The 17,920-nt window shown below is 36.3% G+C and overlaps 1 protein-coding gene across 2 annotated transcripts in view; it reads left to right on the top strand.

Annotated features, from left to right (window-relative positions):
* Positions 1 to 11,184: 11,184 nt before the first annotated feature.
* Positions 11,185 to 17,920, top strand: part of PDE1A (phosphodiesterase 1A) — a 165,597-nt gene continuing 158,861 nt past the window's right edge. The window contains exons 1-2 of one of the 2 annotated variants that reach the window (XM_064451753.1): positions 11,185 to 11,606; positions 11,843 to 11,956. In XM_064451753.1, coding sequence (XP_064307823.1) covers positions 11,853 to 11,956 — 104 coding nt within the window. In that variant the 5' untranslated portion in view covers positions 11,185 to 11,606; positions 11,843 to 11,852. Of the gene's footprint in view, positions 11,607 to 11,678; positions 11,957 to 17,920 lie in introns of those variants that run through there. The other variant, XM_064451757.1, reaches the window with a different exon arrangement.

Genomic DNA, 17,920 nt, shown 5'->3' with positions numbered 1-17,920 from the left:
GTAGGTATGGACAAGAGGAAGGAATGTACTGCAGAGGGGGTTTATAAGGCAAGAGGTGAAAATGGAAAAAGATCCTATTATTGGAAGTTGGCGCTAAAGCAGTTGGAAGTGAGGGGCAAGTTTTTTAGTAAAAAGAATAAACACTGGAATAGTTTAGAAACAACTTTGGTTCTTTCTTACTGTCATCTATTACTCTAATCTGTAAAATTAAGAAAAAATAGTGTTTTGTAAAGATATACTTCAACGATACCATTGCTCTTGAAAATTATGTGGAATTGGTCAAACTAGTGAGCTAATCTGTGTTCAGCAATGCACCTGATGGGGTGAAACAATGCACTTTTTAGCTCACAGAATATGCACATATAGTCATTGCTTTCTGTAGATACTTTCTGAAGAGTCAGAAATATTTTCATTTTGAGTGAAGTACAAACTGCTATTTGTTGCTAAAGTGTTTCTAGAGTGTTGGATTGATAGCACGGATATTTTTAAGAACACTCTCTCTTTATAAGGAAATGACTATACTTTATTAATAGAAATGAAAATTAGATTTTACCAGTCACGTGAATTCTTCTGTGAGTAGCTGAGTGTTCTTGTGCTTATAATGTGCTATCCCATTGCTTCTCTGTGGGACCTGCTGCTCTCTGCTTTTTCATGGGATGTATTTGAATATCTCAACCCAAGCTAATTAAAATGCCTATTTTCAAAATCAAGGTTAAAAACATGGAAATAGAAAAGATACAAGGGACTGCCTGTATTTCTGATAGATTTTTGTCTGTCCTGTCCTTAAGCCTCAGTGGAAAAAAACATCCATTATCACCCTGGGTATCCGGCTCTAGTGTTTAACTATCATAATTAGAGAATGTTTCTTAATTTCTCAACTAAACTTTGTTACAAATTAAACTGATTACTTCTTCTGCTACCCTAACTACATATATTAACAACTACTGATTTTCTTTTTAGTTTGGCATCCAATATATATTAAAAAAGCATTGTATGTAACCAAACTCTTTTATTTTTATAGACTAGTAAATACAATTATTGCATCCTTTCTTTAAGTTAGCTTTATTTATAATTATCTATACTTACGCTATTTTTTATTGTTGTTCATCTCTGGACTCACTCTTATTTGGCCAAACTATTAAAGCTTGGTTCCAAAAACTGGACAGAAGGGTTTACCAGAGATCTCTTAAACACCTCCTGTATTATGCATTTCCTTATTTATATTCTGAAATTTGCCATTTTTGCATCATGGTTACTTTGTTGACTTAATAATGAGGAGGGAGAGCCCTGATGTCCTAAGGTAGCTGTATCAGATCAAGCAGAAATTCTTCATCTCTTTTCACTTCTGTAAGCTGATAAATCTGTACTTGGTTAATGCTCAGTCTGTGTTCTGTTTCAAGGGAAACCTTTTTTTAAACTGTTTTATTAACTGTTTAATAACTGTTTAAACCTTTTAACCATTTTATTAAGTATTTTTACATTTTTTAAAACAGTGGAGTGAGTTCACTCCTCTATCTCCCAGAGCTTGACATAGGTTCTGTCTGAATTAATATCCAGACTTTTTTTTGCTATTGATAGGAAATTTACAACTATTTACATATGCTAAAAATGGTTAGAAATTATATTGATGAAGATTAATACAGGCAGGAAGCATTACAAACGAACAGAAGGAAAATAAGATAGCCCAGAAAAGGATTCTGATGAGCTACATAGGGCTTACTTTTCCTTTACACTCCTTTTTTGTAAGTCTTTATCGCTAGTGCAATTTCACTAACCATATCAAAGTTTAGTCATCAGTGTTATTAACTGTACAGAGTGATTAAGATAAGAGATGGAGTAATGGTATTTTTTGGTTCCCACTTTACCCAGCAGTCCTATCAGTGGTCTTAGAATAATGTCAGGTGCAAAAAAAAAAATTAATGAAAACAGGCTGTGGTGGAGGAGTTATAGGTATTCTTAAAGTAGGAAAAGCTCTTTTTGTTGTATACCTGACAAAAGAAAAAAGTAGTTTTGCTGGCCTCCACTAACAATCAGTCTTTCAACATGTGTTTAACATGCAATTGCTCAGCAGTCAGTAAAGTATAAATTAATAAGGTAGATAATTAAATCATGTTTTTAGAACCTGTCATTCTAAGCAGCCTAACGTTTAAGAAAGAAAAATTCGTTTTATTTGAAAGCTCATCATTTTAGTTGGTTTTTGACTTGAATTCACATATTTCTCTCTTCTAATTTTTGCTTGGAAAATGTATGCACAGACATTTATAACAAATCATGGGTTGACAGGAAAAACTTGAGAGAAGATATTTTGCCAGCACAACTTTAAAACTTACCTAAACTTTACCTTTACACTTTGGTTGAACTTGCATGTTCCAATATCATTAAACACATTTAAGTGATACTAAACATCTGACTGTCAGCACAGTTTTGTTCCTGTCATTAATCTTTTTGCATGCTAGACTGTTGAACTAATTTTTAAATGTGCTGCCAGTTCTTACCATCAGTTTAATACTCCACATATCTTTTAAGATGCTGAAAAGCCAAAAGCTGGAATCCATCTTGTTGGAATTAAGGTTACAATGCAGAATATGTGAAGAAAAGGCCCTCCTGATTTCAGCTGCACTTAGACTTCAAGTCGTGTAGCAATTGCCTGAAGTGTAGAGGTTCTGAATAGACTAATTCTGAATCAGATAATATTGTGCATACTCCAGCACAGTCACATCATGTACTTAATAATATCCAATACAATTAGTTTCTCTTTCATACTGACTTTTGGAGAATATTAATTTTGTATAGATTAAATTTTTTTAAATTAGAAGCTGTGGAAAGTAAACTTGCATTTGCTGATTTTTCTCAGGTTCCTTACATTTCTACTGTAGTTTTTGCACTACACAGCAAGTTATCCAGGCCAAGTTGAAGGATGTGTGGAACGTATTCTTGGCTTTTTGTTTGATTCTCTATATATTTACTTTTTTACCATGCATATGCAGTACCACTGACCCATCATCTTGTTTACTGAAGCAGAAAGCATTTTGCAAAGGTTTTATCGGAGACTACTGCTTTATAAATTAAGGAGGAAAACCACTGCATGTACAGATACAGGGTTTTTTTATCTTGAAATTAAACAGAAATATTTTTCTATGTCACGAGAAGCACTTTTATATTGAATAAAGGTGTAAGAACTACCATATTTCTATCACTCAGTATTCTGTTCCCACTGATGGGCAGGAGAAAAAACTTAGGAAAGGAATATAACAAAGAATAGATTCATAGAGTGATCCTTCTCTACCATGGTTTTTTTACCTTGTAACATCCCACAGTTTGTTCACATCCTGAGCTGGAGGTTTCAAGTGAACCATTTTGTTTAACACTCATTGTTGGACTTGTGGTTAATATCTTATCTAGTCCTTTATGGAAATAATTTATATTTTTGGTATTTCCCATTGCTCCATGATGTCGAGTCCCACATTTAGTAATGCAGAAGGTGCAGAATTACTTTCCTGGAGATTTTTAGTTCTGTTCTGTTGCTCATTAACACTTTTATAAATCAAAGTAGTTATCAGGGATGTTGTGAAGTGAAAAAACAATTTTTTCCTGTTAACTATTTATGTGTTTTGTTGATTCTTATCCTCTGCTTTCCCTTTTGTTTTACCTGCCAGTCAACCACTACCGAATGCCCGTTTTGTCATGTTTTCTCTAAGGATGAAAGATTTGGTGTGGGACTGGGACTTCCTTCTCTCACTGGTAGGCAAGGTTCCAAGTGAAACCTGACAACCCAGGTTAGAATGCTTTTATTTGCAGATGTTTGTCTTTCCCCAGAATATGTAAAGTAGGAAAGAGGCTATAGTATTCAGTATTAACTGCTTAATTTTTTGAGGGGAAAGACATTTTCTGATAAGCCAAACCTAAAATCCTCTAGCTACAGTTTAGATAATCATGGTTTAGCTTTCAGTACACACCTGAATTTTTCTGATTTTTCAAATGCAAATTTTAGATGACTCTATGGGACTGAAACAGGCACTCAGAGAGTGAGAAGATAAGCCTGAAAAACTCGTCATCTTTGTTTTGTGCTTTCTTCTGATTGTTGGAGCATAAGTTACAAATTTAAACAGCAGCACAATAGTTGTGACTGTCTCTACATTGAAAAAAATATAGAGAATCAGATTTCTTTTACTGCCTTTCTCCCTGCCCCCCCCTTAAGCAGGAGCCAAGGTGGGTCCAGGTAATATCTGCAAGAACGTAACTGTGCATTTAGGGTGATGTGTCTAATTCTTTTTATTGCTTTCCTCTCTTGATCAAGTGGCTGTTTCATAGATGCAATATGCTGCCATTACTGAATAGATTTTTCCTTCAATATTTTTGTAACCTGGATTGAGGAGGTCATGATCATCTTATTTTTCTTTAAAGCAAAAGCATACATGAATGAAGACCTTGATACTTTTGAAAGCACTGTTTGATGTAATCTGCTTTTAAGTTATCACATGCAATACTGTATATCATCCAGAAGTGCCCCAAACTTACAGGAGACGTTATGATGCAGAAGGTCTTGTGTCTCAAAAAGGTTGCCTTTGCCCTTCTGTCCTGAAAACTCAGATTTGTAGTTCAGGTCTGGAAGGGACTGCTGTGTGGGGTGTAATGAATTGATTCCACCTGTTTGGGGTCAACTACTGGTGGAAAGCCGATTTACAGTAAAAACAGCTACAGTAAGGGTAGATTCCCTAATTTACATCTTTAGTTTGAGATGAAGAGACATTTTTTTCTTTGCTGGCATCTGTTCCATTATAGTCCTTTACAAATATCAAGAAACATTTTCTTGTTGCTATGGTCTTTGTGTAAGTAACGTATAGCAAAAAAGGAATGATTTTCTTGATTTCTTTTTTGAGTAGTCTAAAATAAATGCTTGAAATAACCTCTTTTAGACAATAATTAGCTGAAACAACTTTACTCCATGTTGTCTTTGTCTACACACATCTTGCCACCATGGACTAGTTATTTTCTTTACCTCTGATGTAGTTCAGTGGAATAAACTGGCAAATGCTTTGCCAAATCTAGATTTCCTAATTCCTTTTGCTTTGTATTCTATATTCTCTCTCTCTCACTGTTTATATGCTTATTCCAATAACTTGGCAGTTACACTTTTTCAGTCAACCACAGCTTTTTTTGTTCAAAGGACTTTTACCTTACCATTCTCTCTTCTGTCTATGATTATCGAAATTATAATGGCTTCATAAAAATTTCTAAAGAAGAGGCCGAAAACATATGAAATGTGATAAACGGGCCATGGCCTCTGATAAAAGGAGCAGAACTAACCTGGAACATTTGTATTTATTCTACAACTGTCTATTCTACCTATGGAGTCGGTCTTGCCCTTTTTGACAATGAAAGGTAACAATTTCATGTTGTTATGAAGTACACTGTTATCCTTGTGATTCTCTGTGGGAATTTCAATCCATTTTATTTCAACACTGCTGCTTATAGAATGGTTTCCTCTTCTTGCAAAAACCAGCATATTAGTTTTGTAGCCAAACTGCTTCCTAAGGGGTTCCTAAAAGTTAGTGTTTGTTTCATAAATGTTCCTTTTCAACATCAGACAATGCTTTTCAAAACCAGCTTGCCAATTCATCCTAAATAAAGAAGTTAAAAGCCACCGAACCTTAAAAACCTGTAACCTCTGTTTTCTTAGGTCATGCTGATTGCCCCATGACACTATATAAACTACGTGCAATTGCTAAAATCCCTGTTTTCAGAAACTTTAATCTGGGTTTCAGTGGTTCTCTATAGTTATGTTTTGAAGAAGGTAACCACAACCTCTCACTTTCTTTCTGAAGTACTACAGTTAAGTACTGAAAAGCTATAACAGAGTCACTTTTAATGGGAACTAAGACTAAAGAAGACCTCAGAACTATTCTGTAGTTCTATTTTTTCCTCACTCAACATCCAGTTTGTTTTCTGTGTATGAAACAATTGTCTTTCAGCTTAAATTACCAGTGAATTTCTGCTGACCGGTTCCCACATACCTGGAGAAAGATGTAGCACGCAACTGCCAACTGAGCATCTATCTTAAAAGCAGGTCAAGATGATCCTTTTATCACCCTGCCTTGAACAACTCGCATGCTTCATTTCATTCACTGACATGCAACACACTTTCTGCTGAACATTTGTTTCTTCTTGATTGACAGCTGTCTGTCTTTGTTCTCAACACTTTTCAAACTCTGCTTCCAAGGCCTCTTTTCCAAGCCCAGCTGCTCAAAAAATAGTCATCTTTTTATCTTCTTCTGTCTTGCTACTAATGATGCAGTAGCAAGTTTTCCCATGCTGTTCTTTTTGTTCGGGTTTTCCATAGCACGACTCTCATGCATTCCACATCTCTGCAATTATTCCTTTTTCACCATGTCTTGATCTCCCAGAATTTTCAGATTGTTTGGTTCACTGAAGCAAATGAATGATTCCTTAAAGTAAATGAGTGAAAGACCATATTCAAATTAAACTTAAAAATCGATGTGCCTACGTAAGGCACCTGGACACATAAATTCTATTGACTGCAGTGAGGTCCTGGACAAGATTACTGCAGATTTAAGACATCTGCTATAATCAACCCAACTTTACTTGGCACTGAACTGGTCTGTGAACACTCAGACACAGTCATGACAGACTTTTGGAGCTGGTGACCTCTAGTAAGGGCCAGTATTGAACAATCAAATGTGACAAGGTCTTAATATGTCATAAGTAAGTTTGCAGATATATGTCTATTTGTACCCTGAGGTTTATCAGCTGCTCTGCTTGCAAGCTTTCATGGATATTTGTTTTCATTTTTAGTTGCCTAAAAGCTTTGATAAATCTGACTCCATGTTCATTACTAACATGATATGCCATGCACTTAACAAATAGAAGATATTTTTTCTCCCTGCTGTACTTAAAGCTTGGCACTTGCAGGACACATGAATGAATATACATACTTTAGTGATTATATGAGAGAGCCTCAAATACAGTAAATCAGATGTAGCAGAAAACACTAAAATGTAAAAAAAAAAAAAAAAAAAGAAAATGTTCCTTGTTGGGTCTCCTGATGTAGATCATCTAATCACTGTTAATAAATCAATCCCAACTTTTTTACCTGCTTGAGTCAATGCCAATGCACTGTGTAGACCATATGTGTATGTCTTTAAAATTGCTGTTCCTCAATTATGTAACTCTACTAATTTTATTAATATATTCTATGGAGAATCTGAAAATCCAAGATTATAGTAACATTAATATTTTGCCATTGCCAGGTTGCTGGTGACCTATGTATTTAAATAATTCCATGAACTTTAATAAGACCAAATATTCCTTTTTCCTCTGCTGTGCTTCTTATTGATTAATAATTCACACATATGGGCATTGCAAGCAAGCTGGAAACTCTGCTTGTGAAGAAGGGTTGCGCATCACAAATGCGAACGTAATAGACAATGAGGATGGCAGAAGGAGACATGGAGAACGCTGTCTAGCAAGCCATTGCTTTTCTGCAAGGGCAGAATTTGAGTGATGGGATCTCTGTCCTACCTTAAGTTCTGTTCACTAAGTCCCCTGGCAGGCAGTTCCTCAACGATTTAACTCTTATTTACAATGGTGTTGAACTCTGCCTCACCTAGCAAATAAATGCAATGCTTTACCTGCTTAAAATTAAATGTGTTTTAGGGCTTGCTAGATCAGGGCCAGGCCAGTCAGCATACAGATCGAATACCTGCTACTTACAATAAATTTATCTTATCTTTTTGAGGGTTTGCTGGTTTTGTTTTGCCTTTGAGTTTGGGTTTTTTCTCCCTTATATTTTCAGATTTCTTAATTTGTTTATGGCTCTCCTGCAGTTCCACCACAGGGAAGTTTGTGTTGTCAGGTTTGGAGGGATGAGTATTAGCCTGACAAGTCACCCTGCCGGCCTCTTGATACTTCCTTAGTCTCCATTTGTCATGAATTAGATATTTTGAAGATAATTTCAAAGAAAGCAGCATATTTAAGTTTCCTTCAGGAGCAGAGGATTTATGTGAAATAAAGTTCTAATTCTCATCAAAACCTGCAGGATCCCTTTCCTGTTTTCATAGCTAATCTCTAACTGGGCTAGCTGGAGGGTTTTCCCAATTTTAAGGTAAGTTGTTTTCATTGTAAGTGTGTGATTTTGGCATAACTGTAAAGGTCTCTCAGTACTCAATATTGAAAAGCCAACCTGATTTCTTTACTGTTGGGTGTATTTTAAAATTATTTATTTGGATTGATATTACTACTGAAGTGAAGTGTTTTTAGATGAAAGAAAAGGAACTTGGACACATTATCATTAAGTATGGGATCCTATCTGAGGATTAAGTGGTACTGGGACAGTTTTATTTTTCCATAATTAAGGGTGAAAAGTTAATTATTCCTATTTTAAGCTCCATATTGACTATTAGAGGCTTTCCTTTAGCATTCACTTTAGTATGGAAATTTTAAGCTGGAATTAAAAAAAAAAAAGAAAAAGCTGTGGGCAAATGTCAAAGAAGGTTATATTTTTATGGGAGGAAGGTAGATTGTAACAACAACTTGCTAGAACTATAGCGCAAACACCAGGTTAGCTGGGGCAAGAACAGGAAACTGGAACAGGAACAGGAAGTGGAAAGAGAAAAACTATCTAAGATAACTTATCATTTCAGGTGCTATCTCTCTGGTTGATTTGGCTTCCTGAAGTAGCTGCTTCTTGTTTATTATTCTGGATCTTCTTTAGACCATTTTGTTCTGCAGGGGCACAAATGTATTTCTGAGCAAGTCAGGTTGTCCATAATTCCTCCTCCAATGCCCTCATTGTCATGTACGGTCTGTACTGTGTGGTTGTCCTAATATTCCCGTGGCACACTGCTGTCCTTTCTGCACCATGTCACCTCTTGCAGCTTTGGCTCTGTCATTCTCAGCCTCTGTGACTGCCTTCCTCTGAGTGGTAGGAGGCATGCAGGCTCTCCTGCTTCGTTCTCTGAGTGTTATTCGTAGAAGCTAAAGGGAGGAAAAGTCCTTCCTCTCCCCATGTCTCCATGAGGATTTCTTTGCTCACATTTCCAAGATAACAGCATACCTAAAAGTTGTTTGTTTGTTTTAAATGGTTTGTTTCTCTCTCCTTAGGGATATACAGGACGTGTGCTCTGGCTACTTCCTTGATTTTCTAATGCCTTATCTATCTGTTTTTTATGTGTTTCCTGCTGTTTCTTTCATTTTCAGATTTCACAGTTTCATCTTTCAGTGTTGTCTCTGATGGTTTGCTGTATCGGTCCTGAGGATAAACCTTTGGGGAGGAGGCTGCTTTGTTCATTCTTAGCTTAAGCCATGCCAGGTGCTTTCGCTGTAGGACTTTCTCTTGTTGCATTGGCGAGGTCCTGCAGAGCAAAGTTTTTACAGTTTTCCCTCGTGGAGTTCTGGTGAAGTTAACAGGTGTATCTCCATTTGCAGTGATATTATGTGGGCAGTTTATTCCTTCCTCCCTTCCTGAAGGATATTACATGTTCATAATACTTTTCTCCAGTAAACCAAAGCAATATCTTTTCAACTACTTATTTCCATTTAAGAGAGAGAGAACAGCTTACAAACACCACTATTTTTTCCGTTATAGAATTGGACAACAAGAGCCGGGAATACTTTATGAGAAAAAAATAGGCCCTTAAAATTCCCCTCTGTCCCTGGAGGTTTATGTGGTTTCTATAAATACTTAATTTCTTTGCATTGCTTCAGATGTCTGGCAGTTAAAAGGTCGGGAAGAGCCCAGATTAGTGTGAGAGGTTCTCATTAGTTATTCCATGGAAGGATATTTATACTCTTTCTTACAAAGTTTAGTTGGACTCCGTGCATAACAGGAGCAGAAAGTTTGAAAGTTTTTAAGTGGTTCCTCAGTGAGTTTTCAAAGATACTACCGCTGCCTTTAACCAAATACATGCTTTGCAGTTTTTGAAAAAACAGCTGCTTGTATCTCTTCACTTTTGTCCTGTGATGCTGTACAAAAATTCTAAGAGATGTCACTCACCCAGTAACTGTTTTCCAGATATTGCTAGTAAATTTTATGGGACTGAGTCTTATATGTCTGAATCAGGAATAATTCTGTGAAAGTCCGTGAATCGATACCAGTTTAAAATTGTGTATGTGTTAAGTCCATAGAAGTAAATGAAATGTACTATTTAATTATCCACCTGAAATCAGTGTGTAGAAGACACATCTCAAACTGGTTTATAACTCTCATAGGGTATATTTTAAATCTGTAACGTGCATAAAAGGTGTCCTAGAGAAAGAAAATTGATTAGGAAATTCTGAAGTGTTAGGATTTTTTCAAAGCAGTGAGCCTAATTTTTATTTTTTCTGTAAGATCCTGAGTACTTAACATTGTTATTAATTTCTGCCAATTGCATCAGATGGGAGCCTCTCGTCATCTCACATCGTTGTAAAATTTAATGATAAAGCTGTCTAGCTAAAGCCATACTGAGATATGTATCTCCTACCCTTAGGCTCCTTCCAGTCAGCATCCGAGGATACTCATCCTCACTGTTCAGTCATGGACCCAAAGCCCCTTTTTCCCAGCCATGAGTGGCACCAGTAGCTGGAAAAGCTCAGACATATTTACTCCTACTTGGCACACCCTTCTTGCATGGCTACTTGCACAGCTCTTACTCTGACTGAAACAAACATGATCATTGAGATAAGTCTGTGGTATATTTGATTATTTGGCTGCTGCTTCAGAAATGAAGATTGTTACTGACTCACCAAACAAGACAGGTGCTATTGACGGAGTACAGGAGCTGTTCTGCAAACCCAAGTCTGTGCCTGAGTAAGCAGTAAAGAAATCCTCTCCTTTGCCCTCTCCAAAACCCAGCTTTGGCTGTACAACTAGGTTCTTAGGTTTGCACTTGAAAGACAGAGCTGGCAGTCTGCTGCGTGGCTGGCATACTGTTTAGTCCTCAACCTTTTTGCTCTTTGCATGCACTTAATTGTTTTTTGCTGGTAGACACACACAGTTCAGCATCAGATTTTGATACACGCATGCTGCTACCCTGAAGGATTCGCTGAGCAGGCTGTCTTGCAGCTGCTACGTTTTTCAGCAGTTAAATTGACAGTTACCTACTGTGTGGAGTTGCTAGGAGAAGGTGAATAGTCATCATTACAGCATATTCCTTCAATAACAACCTGTAGAGCTCTCTGATTTCTCTTCTGCAGGGATTTATACATGCCTTCACTAGTGACTTAGCATTTGTACAGTCATATTTTTATTGAGAGGCTGGTAGATATTTATTCATTAAGAATCAACTCAGGATCAACTAAAGAGAGGAAAGCTCTGGCATTTGAAAATGCACTCTTTTTGTAGGGTGATGTGGCTGATACTGGCTTCTACCATCTGCTTTCCTATTGCAGCCTGTTTCTCCAACCTGCAGAGCAGAAACCAGCCTTTCTTTCCTTCTGGATTGTTAAAACCATTCACATTTATCCTGCATGGCAATGAATTATAGTCCATCTTAAGGAATCTTTTGTGCTTCTGTGCGTATTCCTACAGCAGAAAAAGTGCACGGGAAAGGAGCTTGAGCAGTCGGTAGTATAGTAGCTGGCACACACGTATGGATTAGACTTGTGAGGTCAGAGGAGCTGTGTGTACTTGCTCTGTGCTTGGGGAGGGGCGGGGGGGAAGACTGGATTTGTCTATCAAAATGAATAGTGATTCAGGCAGGATCATCCCTCAGCTGTTGTAATTCTGATGTGTTTTGATATGACAGAAGCTACCGTCTAACATGCGTGGATATTCTGCCATTTGTAGTGGACTAAAGAATGCTTTTACTTGCTGCTGAGCCTGACTGTAACTGTATCCCTGTAGGACAATAACGATGGGGGCTCGAGCGACGGAAACAACTCGGGAACTGGAAAGCACCTCTATAAAGTATCAAATAGGAGGACACGCAGAGAAAATGTGGCAACGGCTCAAAGGAATGTGAGTAGCTTCTCTCCTTGGCTTTTGTTCTGTTCCCTGGGAAAGATCATTTTCATCTGTTTCTTAAAATGACTAATTAGCAAATGAGAGAGTTATCTCTAAGCTGTGAATAGTATTTGCTCTCATAATACAGTACATCGCTCTCATATATGATGGTACTTAGATTGATGTCAGACTCTGTATAAGGTTCAATCACCTCATTTAAAAGATATATAACTAGTGAGAGTTATTATCCAAATTGAAATGCAGGTAAGTCCTTTCAGGTTAACACTTCTGTAGCTCTGCTATGATTTTGTAAATGTTTTCTTCAAAATCAGCATTGCTGGAGGTGTTTCATCATTCCTGTCAGTATATATGAGTAAGTACATATAGGTGAGTATATTATTGCAGTTCCAAAGGCATATCAATACTTTGCCTTCTGAGAGTTCAGATAAAGAAATCTATGTTAAAAGGTGTTTAGCTATTAGGAGGATGCTAAGTCTCTGGGGTTTTGTCAATTATTTTGGTGCTTAATGATGCTAAAAGCTGATTGAAGGACTATTTGAAGGGGCCACTGTGCACCTGCTGTATCTAATTCACTCCTTTCAAATGCAATTTTCAGTGTAGACTTTTGGTGCAAATGATCAGTAAATAAACATCTGCAACCTGTCAGAGAGAAACTCCATCAAACTAGCATGTTCTAAACCCCTTAAACATCAGCTCCTCTTTTTAAGTATTTGTCTGGGTTTTGCTGTGAAAGCTGATGTCAGGTTGTTACAAATAAATACATGTTACATTTTGTTGCAAGGAAATGACACTGTTGTTTTTGCTGGGAAGTTTTGGAATACTGTGTTTCTAAAGGTATTCCACAGATGCTATATAGTGCCTCTGCTGTTGAAGGAAAACAGGTTACTTATAGGGCTAAGAGGATTAGATACACTGGCTATGGCACTGCCTGTTTCCCCTAAGCATTGGGTTCAAGCTGGCTGTGGGAAAGGGAGTTTCCACCATCTGCTTTCTTTCAAAAGAAAGTTGGTTTGCTTCGCTGGGAAGTCACTTTTCAGTTGCGGCCAGGGATTTATCAGAACTTCTCTATGATATGTTTTTGAATATGTGCTCTGAATCCTATCATCACTCTGTTTAAGATTATGCACTTTGGGAACCATTTTGCGCCTAGAAACCCCAAAGCAAATATTTTGATCATTTCCTGATGCCACACATCTTACTTCTGAGTTTCTGCTACTACAGACCTCCATCAGTTTATGCAGATTTCTATTTGTGTAGGGTCTATGCTGCTGCTTTTATTCGTTGGGTAAGTTCTCTGTTACCACTAGGTTCTTGGGTTGCAACATTTCCTTTCAGCTGCCTCTGGAATGGTTCCATTAAACAAACTAATGTAAATAACTAAACATTAGTGACACTCAGTACAACAGCTCCAGGAAATAACGTTCATGCTTCTTTAGGAGTAGTTAAAACAAGAGTTGGAGTTTGTGGTTTATCAAAATCAAATGGAGCTTAAGTGTTTGAAAACCGTGCACTTTTTGCAGGTTGATGCCAACCTCAGGACTGTTGTGACTGCAGGACAAGGTAGTGCTAAAATACTCGTAATTAAAACCAACAGGTTAAATTATTAGATATGTGCTTAGCTGACTATTTTTCAGACATCCCAATGATTAAATTTTAATTACTTGCTAGTCAAGTGGAAATAACTGACTAGTCAATATTGTGAATATTATGTGGGGAAATTTCAGAGAGTTCAATTTTTCAGAGCAGCTCTCTGTGCTCTGTAGTGTAAGCATCAGTCTTTAAGGAAAAGGACTCATTTTGCTGATGTAGAGACATCGAAGTAGAAGTATGTTTGTATGTGGTAGGGGAGAGGGACTCTTAAGTGGGACTGCCGCAGATAATCTGACTTGGGAAGAATTCTGTTATAAATTGTCAGTCAGGAGAATTGTTTCATCTTAAAGAGGGGAACTGTTAATGAAAATAATATGTGTGAAGCAAATTATTGAGTTTTTAAAGGAGTGTACACTAGTATATCGACTTCAAAGTCAAGATGTGGTGTGAGTTATGAAGCTGAACCTATTCTTGCTCATAGAATCCACAGGTCTACAGAACTTTTACCAATGTATACATGTGATTTTGACAGTTTTACCATATTTTGCCAGTCGAAAGTGCTATTATTATCTTCTTGCAAGCAGGTCATTATTTCTGAAAGTACATTGGATTTCATTTAGGTAACTATCTGGATAGTGTTTAAAAGCTACACAATAGGTCCTTACTTAAAAGAAGCTTTTATTTTCTTTTAGCATTTCAGCTTTTCATATAATAGGCATTTAATTATGGATTTGGCTGCAGAATTCCATGTACATTTAACCTCATATGTCATGGGGTGTTTTTGTTGTTGGTTTGTTTTTTTCGCTTCTGTAAATGGAGGCTGTTCTGTAAGATAGTTGAGCTGAATACACTTAAGGATAAAATAAAGTCCTTATTTGAGCGCCCAAAGAGAAAAGCTGGGTATTGTGAAAGCTTGAATGAAAAGGCATTTCTATGGGTTTTCTACTCTATAGGCTTGCATAGACCTTCCTAACCTAATGCTCTTGTTAAGTGCTACAATAAAAGCTTGGATGTTTTGAACAAAACTAAAACCATGCCTAACTTTCACCAGGTCCATGTGGCCCTACAGCCAAGCTCTGCCTTCTGCATGGCAAGTCAAAATCCAATTCTATTTTCTTTACATTGCAATTGCAGCAATGCTGCAATTGTCTGGCATAAAAAAGGTTGAGATTAATAACTTCATCAGCATTGATGCTGAGTTTATTGATATCTGAGTGTATAAAACAAGCTCACTGAAACAGGACTTACTTGTGAAAATGAGTCATGTATGTTTCTGTCTTGACTTGAGCTTCTGATCTTTGAATTAAGACATTTTCAGTATGCAGATTGCGAGCTTCTAACATTTTGTACTTCAGGGGGAAATAAAAAACAAGTGACAACTAAATAACTTGTATAATAGAGGGGCTTTTATAATTCGTTATGCGGAAGAGTAAAAGCAAAAGCCATTCAAGCCACTCTGGAATTCCAGCTGCATGACTGAAGAGGAGTGTTGTACACCTTCCTACTTCAGAAGGCATGTCGTCACTGCCTGGCCAGGGGTTTTCTTCTCAGACTGTTCAGTACCACTGATTTATACTTTTTCTCCCTTAGCCTTTCATTCTCTATCAGATGGAATCTTACTTCAGACAGTAACTAAGTCTCCAGCTTAAATGTATTTTGGTGTCAATAGGACTAGCAGATTTGCTACCTAGGAGTTTCTCTTCAGATGCTGATAGAGCATGACAGTGAGGTCTGAAAAAGAAGCAGCTTCCTTAAAGCGTTTGATTCAGAACCCAGATAACCAGATTTAAAGCAGAGCTCTGTATGCTTACTGGCTGTACAGTGTTTGATATTCTTCTTAATCTGCAGATAGACTTGACTTTGTGTTTTACATTATTCTGTGAAATGGTGTGCAGTCTGTTTACAGTATACGTTGCCTGTCTTCCACTTCACTCTGTCACCCACGGAATGGCCAGTCCCCCTCACCTTATCATATCCTGCAAGCATCTTCTTTGCAAGTAGCTTCTTGTACCCCCACCACTGATGAACCTAGTATTAGCAGTGAGTTCCATTTCTGAGCTTTGAACTAATTAGTGAGAAAATAACTTGCTTTTCATAGATATACATATTTGCTAGAATTGTCTCTAGGAGGCCGGAAAATCTCTGAATGGAAAAAGTTCAAATCCAAGGTCCCGAGAGTTTGGGGGATTGGAGTTCACATGTGGTTAGAATAGGCGACTTTATGGAATTGTTACTGATTTAAAAAGAGAATATGTGTTATTGCTATCACTGTGCTAAAACTAACTTGTGCTAAATTGGGTGGCAAAAGGGATTTGAGAAAAAGCATAAGCTTCTTTCCTTACCTTCTTCCTTTTCTTTTCCTCCATAATAAACTCCAATTTCTGCACCATTTCGGCAGAAAGGGCAGCCTGTTTTAGACACTAAAAGAGACTGATTCATAGACCCAGTTTGTTGATCCTGCAATGCTGCAGTGACAAATGCCTGTGTACACATTTTGTAGAGACAAAAAGAGGCCCTCGTCACTGATTTGAAGAAACTTGACTTGATGTCGAGGCAAGTAGAGAAATGGCTTCCTCCACACCTGCTGAAATAAAAAAAGCAGAGAGAATGCCTTAAAAGGCATCAAACAGATTCCAGATTAGCAGCCTGTTAGGTCTGAAAGGGACCAGAATGGGTAACTAGTTAGGGAACCTCACCTGGTCATTCCTTCACCAGATCTGTGAATACTGGCAGAAAAGCTATAGAACAGTTGCCAGAACTGAATACAACAAAGAGGTCCTACCTTTGTTTTTCTAAGTTCCATGTTAACATTATATTTTAGAGTGTATTTGGTGTTTGTGTTTGCTTATTGTCCTTTTTTGTGTGATCAATTTGCCTAAACAATGAAAGTTCAGTAAAGGTTAGTTGAAGAGATTATCATTATCAAAACTTAACATTTTGTGATACAAATTTTATAAATTTGGGAGTACTGAACAATCAAAGAGAGGAGAAGAGGTAGAGTTACAGGTGGATAACTATGATAAAAATTGGCAAGACAGAAATTGTCATTTACTGCTAACTACATTGGGAACAAATGGATATACAGTTCAAGTAGTTTTTTACTTGTAATGTTGCCTATTTTTACTTTTTCCTAATGTGAAAACTTTAAAGGAAAATCTTAAGCTCTTAAAAAAATTCAAATGACAGCTATTTCTATAGGGAATCTAAATAAAATTAAAGTTGTTATTTGTCAAATATGATTTGAGAAATGCTCTGAACAGAAAATTGAAGACATTATATAATGATTTACCTGTTGATTGATATGTATCCTATTAGTGCTATAATTACAGTAAGAATTGTTCCATCATAAATCATGAATGGCTTCTGAGTAGTCAAGGTAAACGATTTATAATGATAACTTTGTAACTTAAAAATATTTATCTAATTAAATTTATAATATGATAAATGTTAGAATTTTCAATAACTATAGATATTTTAGCCATACTCAGCTACTTAGCAGTAGCAATTTAGAGAACACTTTTATCCAGTCATATTAGAACAGGGATCTTATTTTGCCTTTAGAAAGGTATCTCCATTATTATCATGTACAGGAGACACAGAATTAATTTTTTGTCTCATACTAATTTTTTTTTCTGAAATTTCTGGCACATATAGTGCTTTTGATGGATTACAGTAAATACTAATCCTCCAATTTACTGTGGGTAGGTGAATTGCTGTGCTTATAGAAAGCTCTACTAGAAATGATTGCAAATTGAAAGAGTGGTGTACAAGCCATAATTTGCCTATGATATCACTAAGAACAGCAGCAGTGTGTCTTTACAGGCCTCACAGTCATAATAAATATAATATAATATAATATAATATAATATAATATAATATAATATAATATAATATAATATAATATAATATAATATAATATAATATAATATAATATAATATAATATAATATAATATAATATAATATAATATAATATAATATAATATAATATAATATAATATAATATAATATAATATAATATAATATAATATAATATAATATAATATAATATAATATAATATAATATAATATAATATGATATAATTCTAAGTCCCCCATTTCTAGACCTTTAAATGTACGTGTACATGCTCTCTTCACATATGCTTCCAATTAAAATGAAGTATTTTATCTAAGGACACTGCAAAGGAAATTAATGATAACATTTCATGAAGCTGACTGCAAAAATGCAATGAAATGCAGTCTCAAATTTCTATCCTCTGTATTTTTGTGTAGCTTAGACTTCTGACTCTACTTATGCTACATCAAACATTTCTAAGATTTCCTAAAATATGCTTTCTGTGACTATTTAACTTATAAATGTTCAATTCAGA

This window comes from Phalacrocorax carbo, chromosome 5 (assembly GCF_963921805.1).
Source record: "Phalacrocorax carbo chromosome 5, bPhaCar2.1, whole genome shotgun sequence".
Lineage (NCBI taxonomy): Eukaryota > Metazoa > Chordata > Aves > Suliformes > Phalacrocoracidae > Phalacrocorax > Phalacrocorax carbo.
The sequence above is the reverse complement of the archived record's forward strand: the minus strand, read 5'-3'. Positions and strand labels throughout refer to the sequence as shown.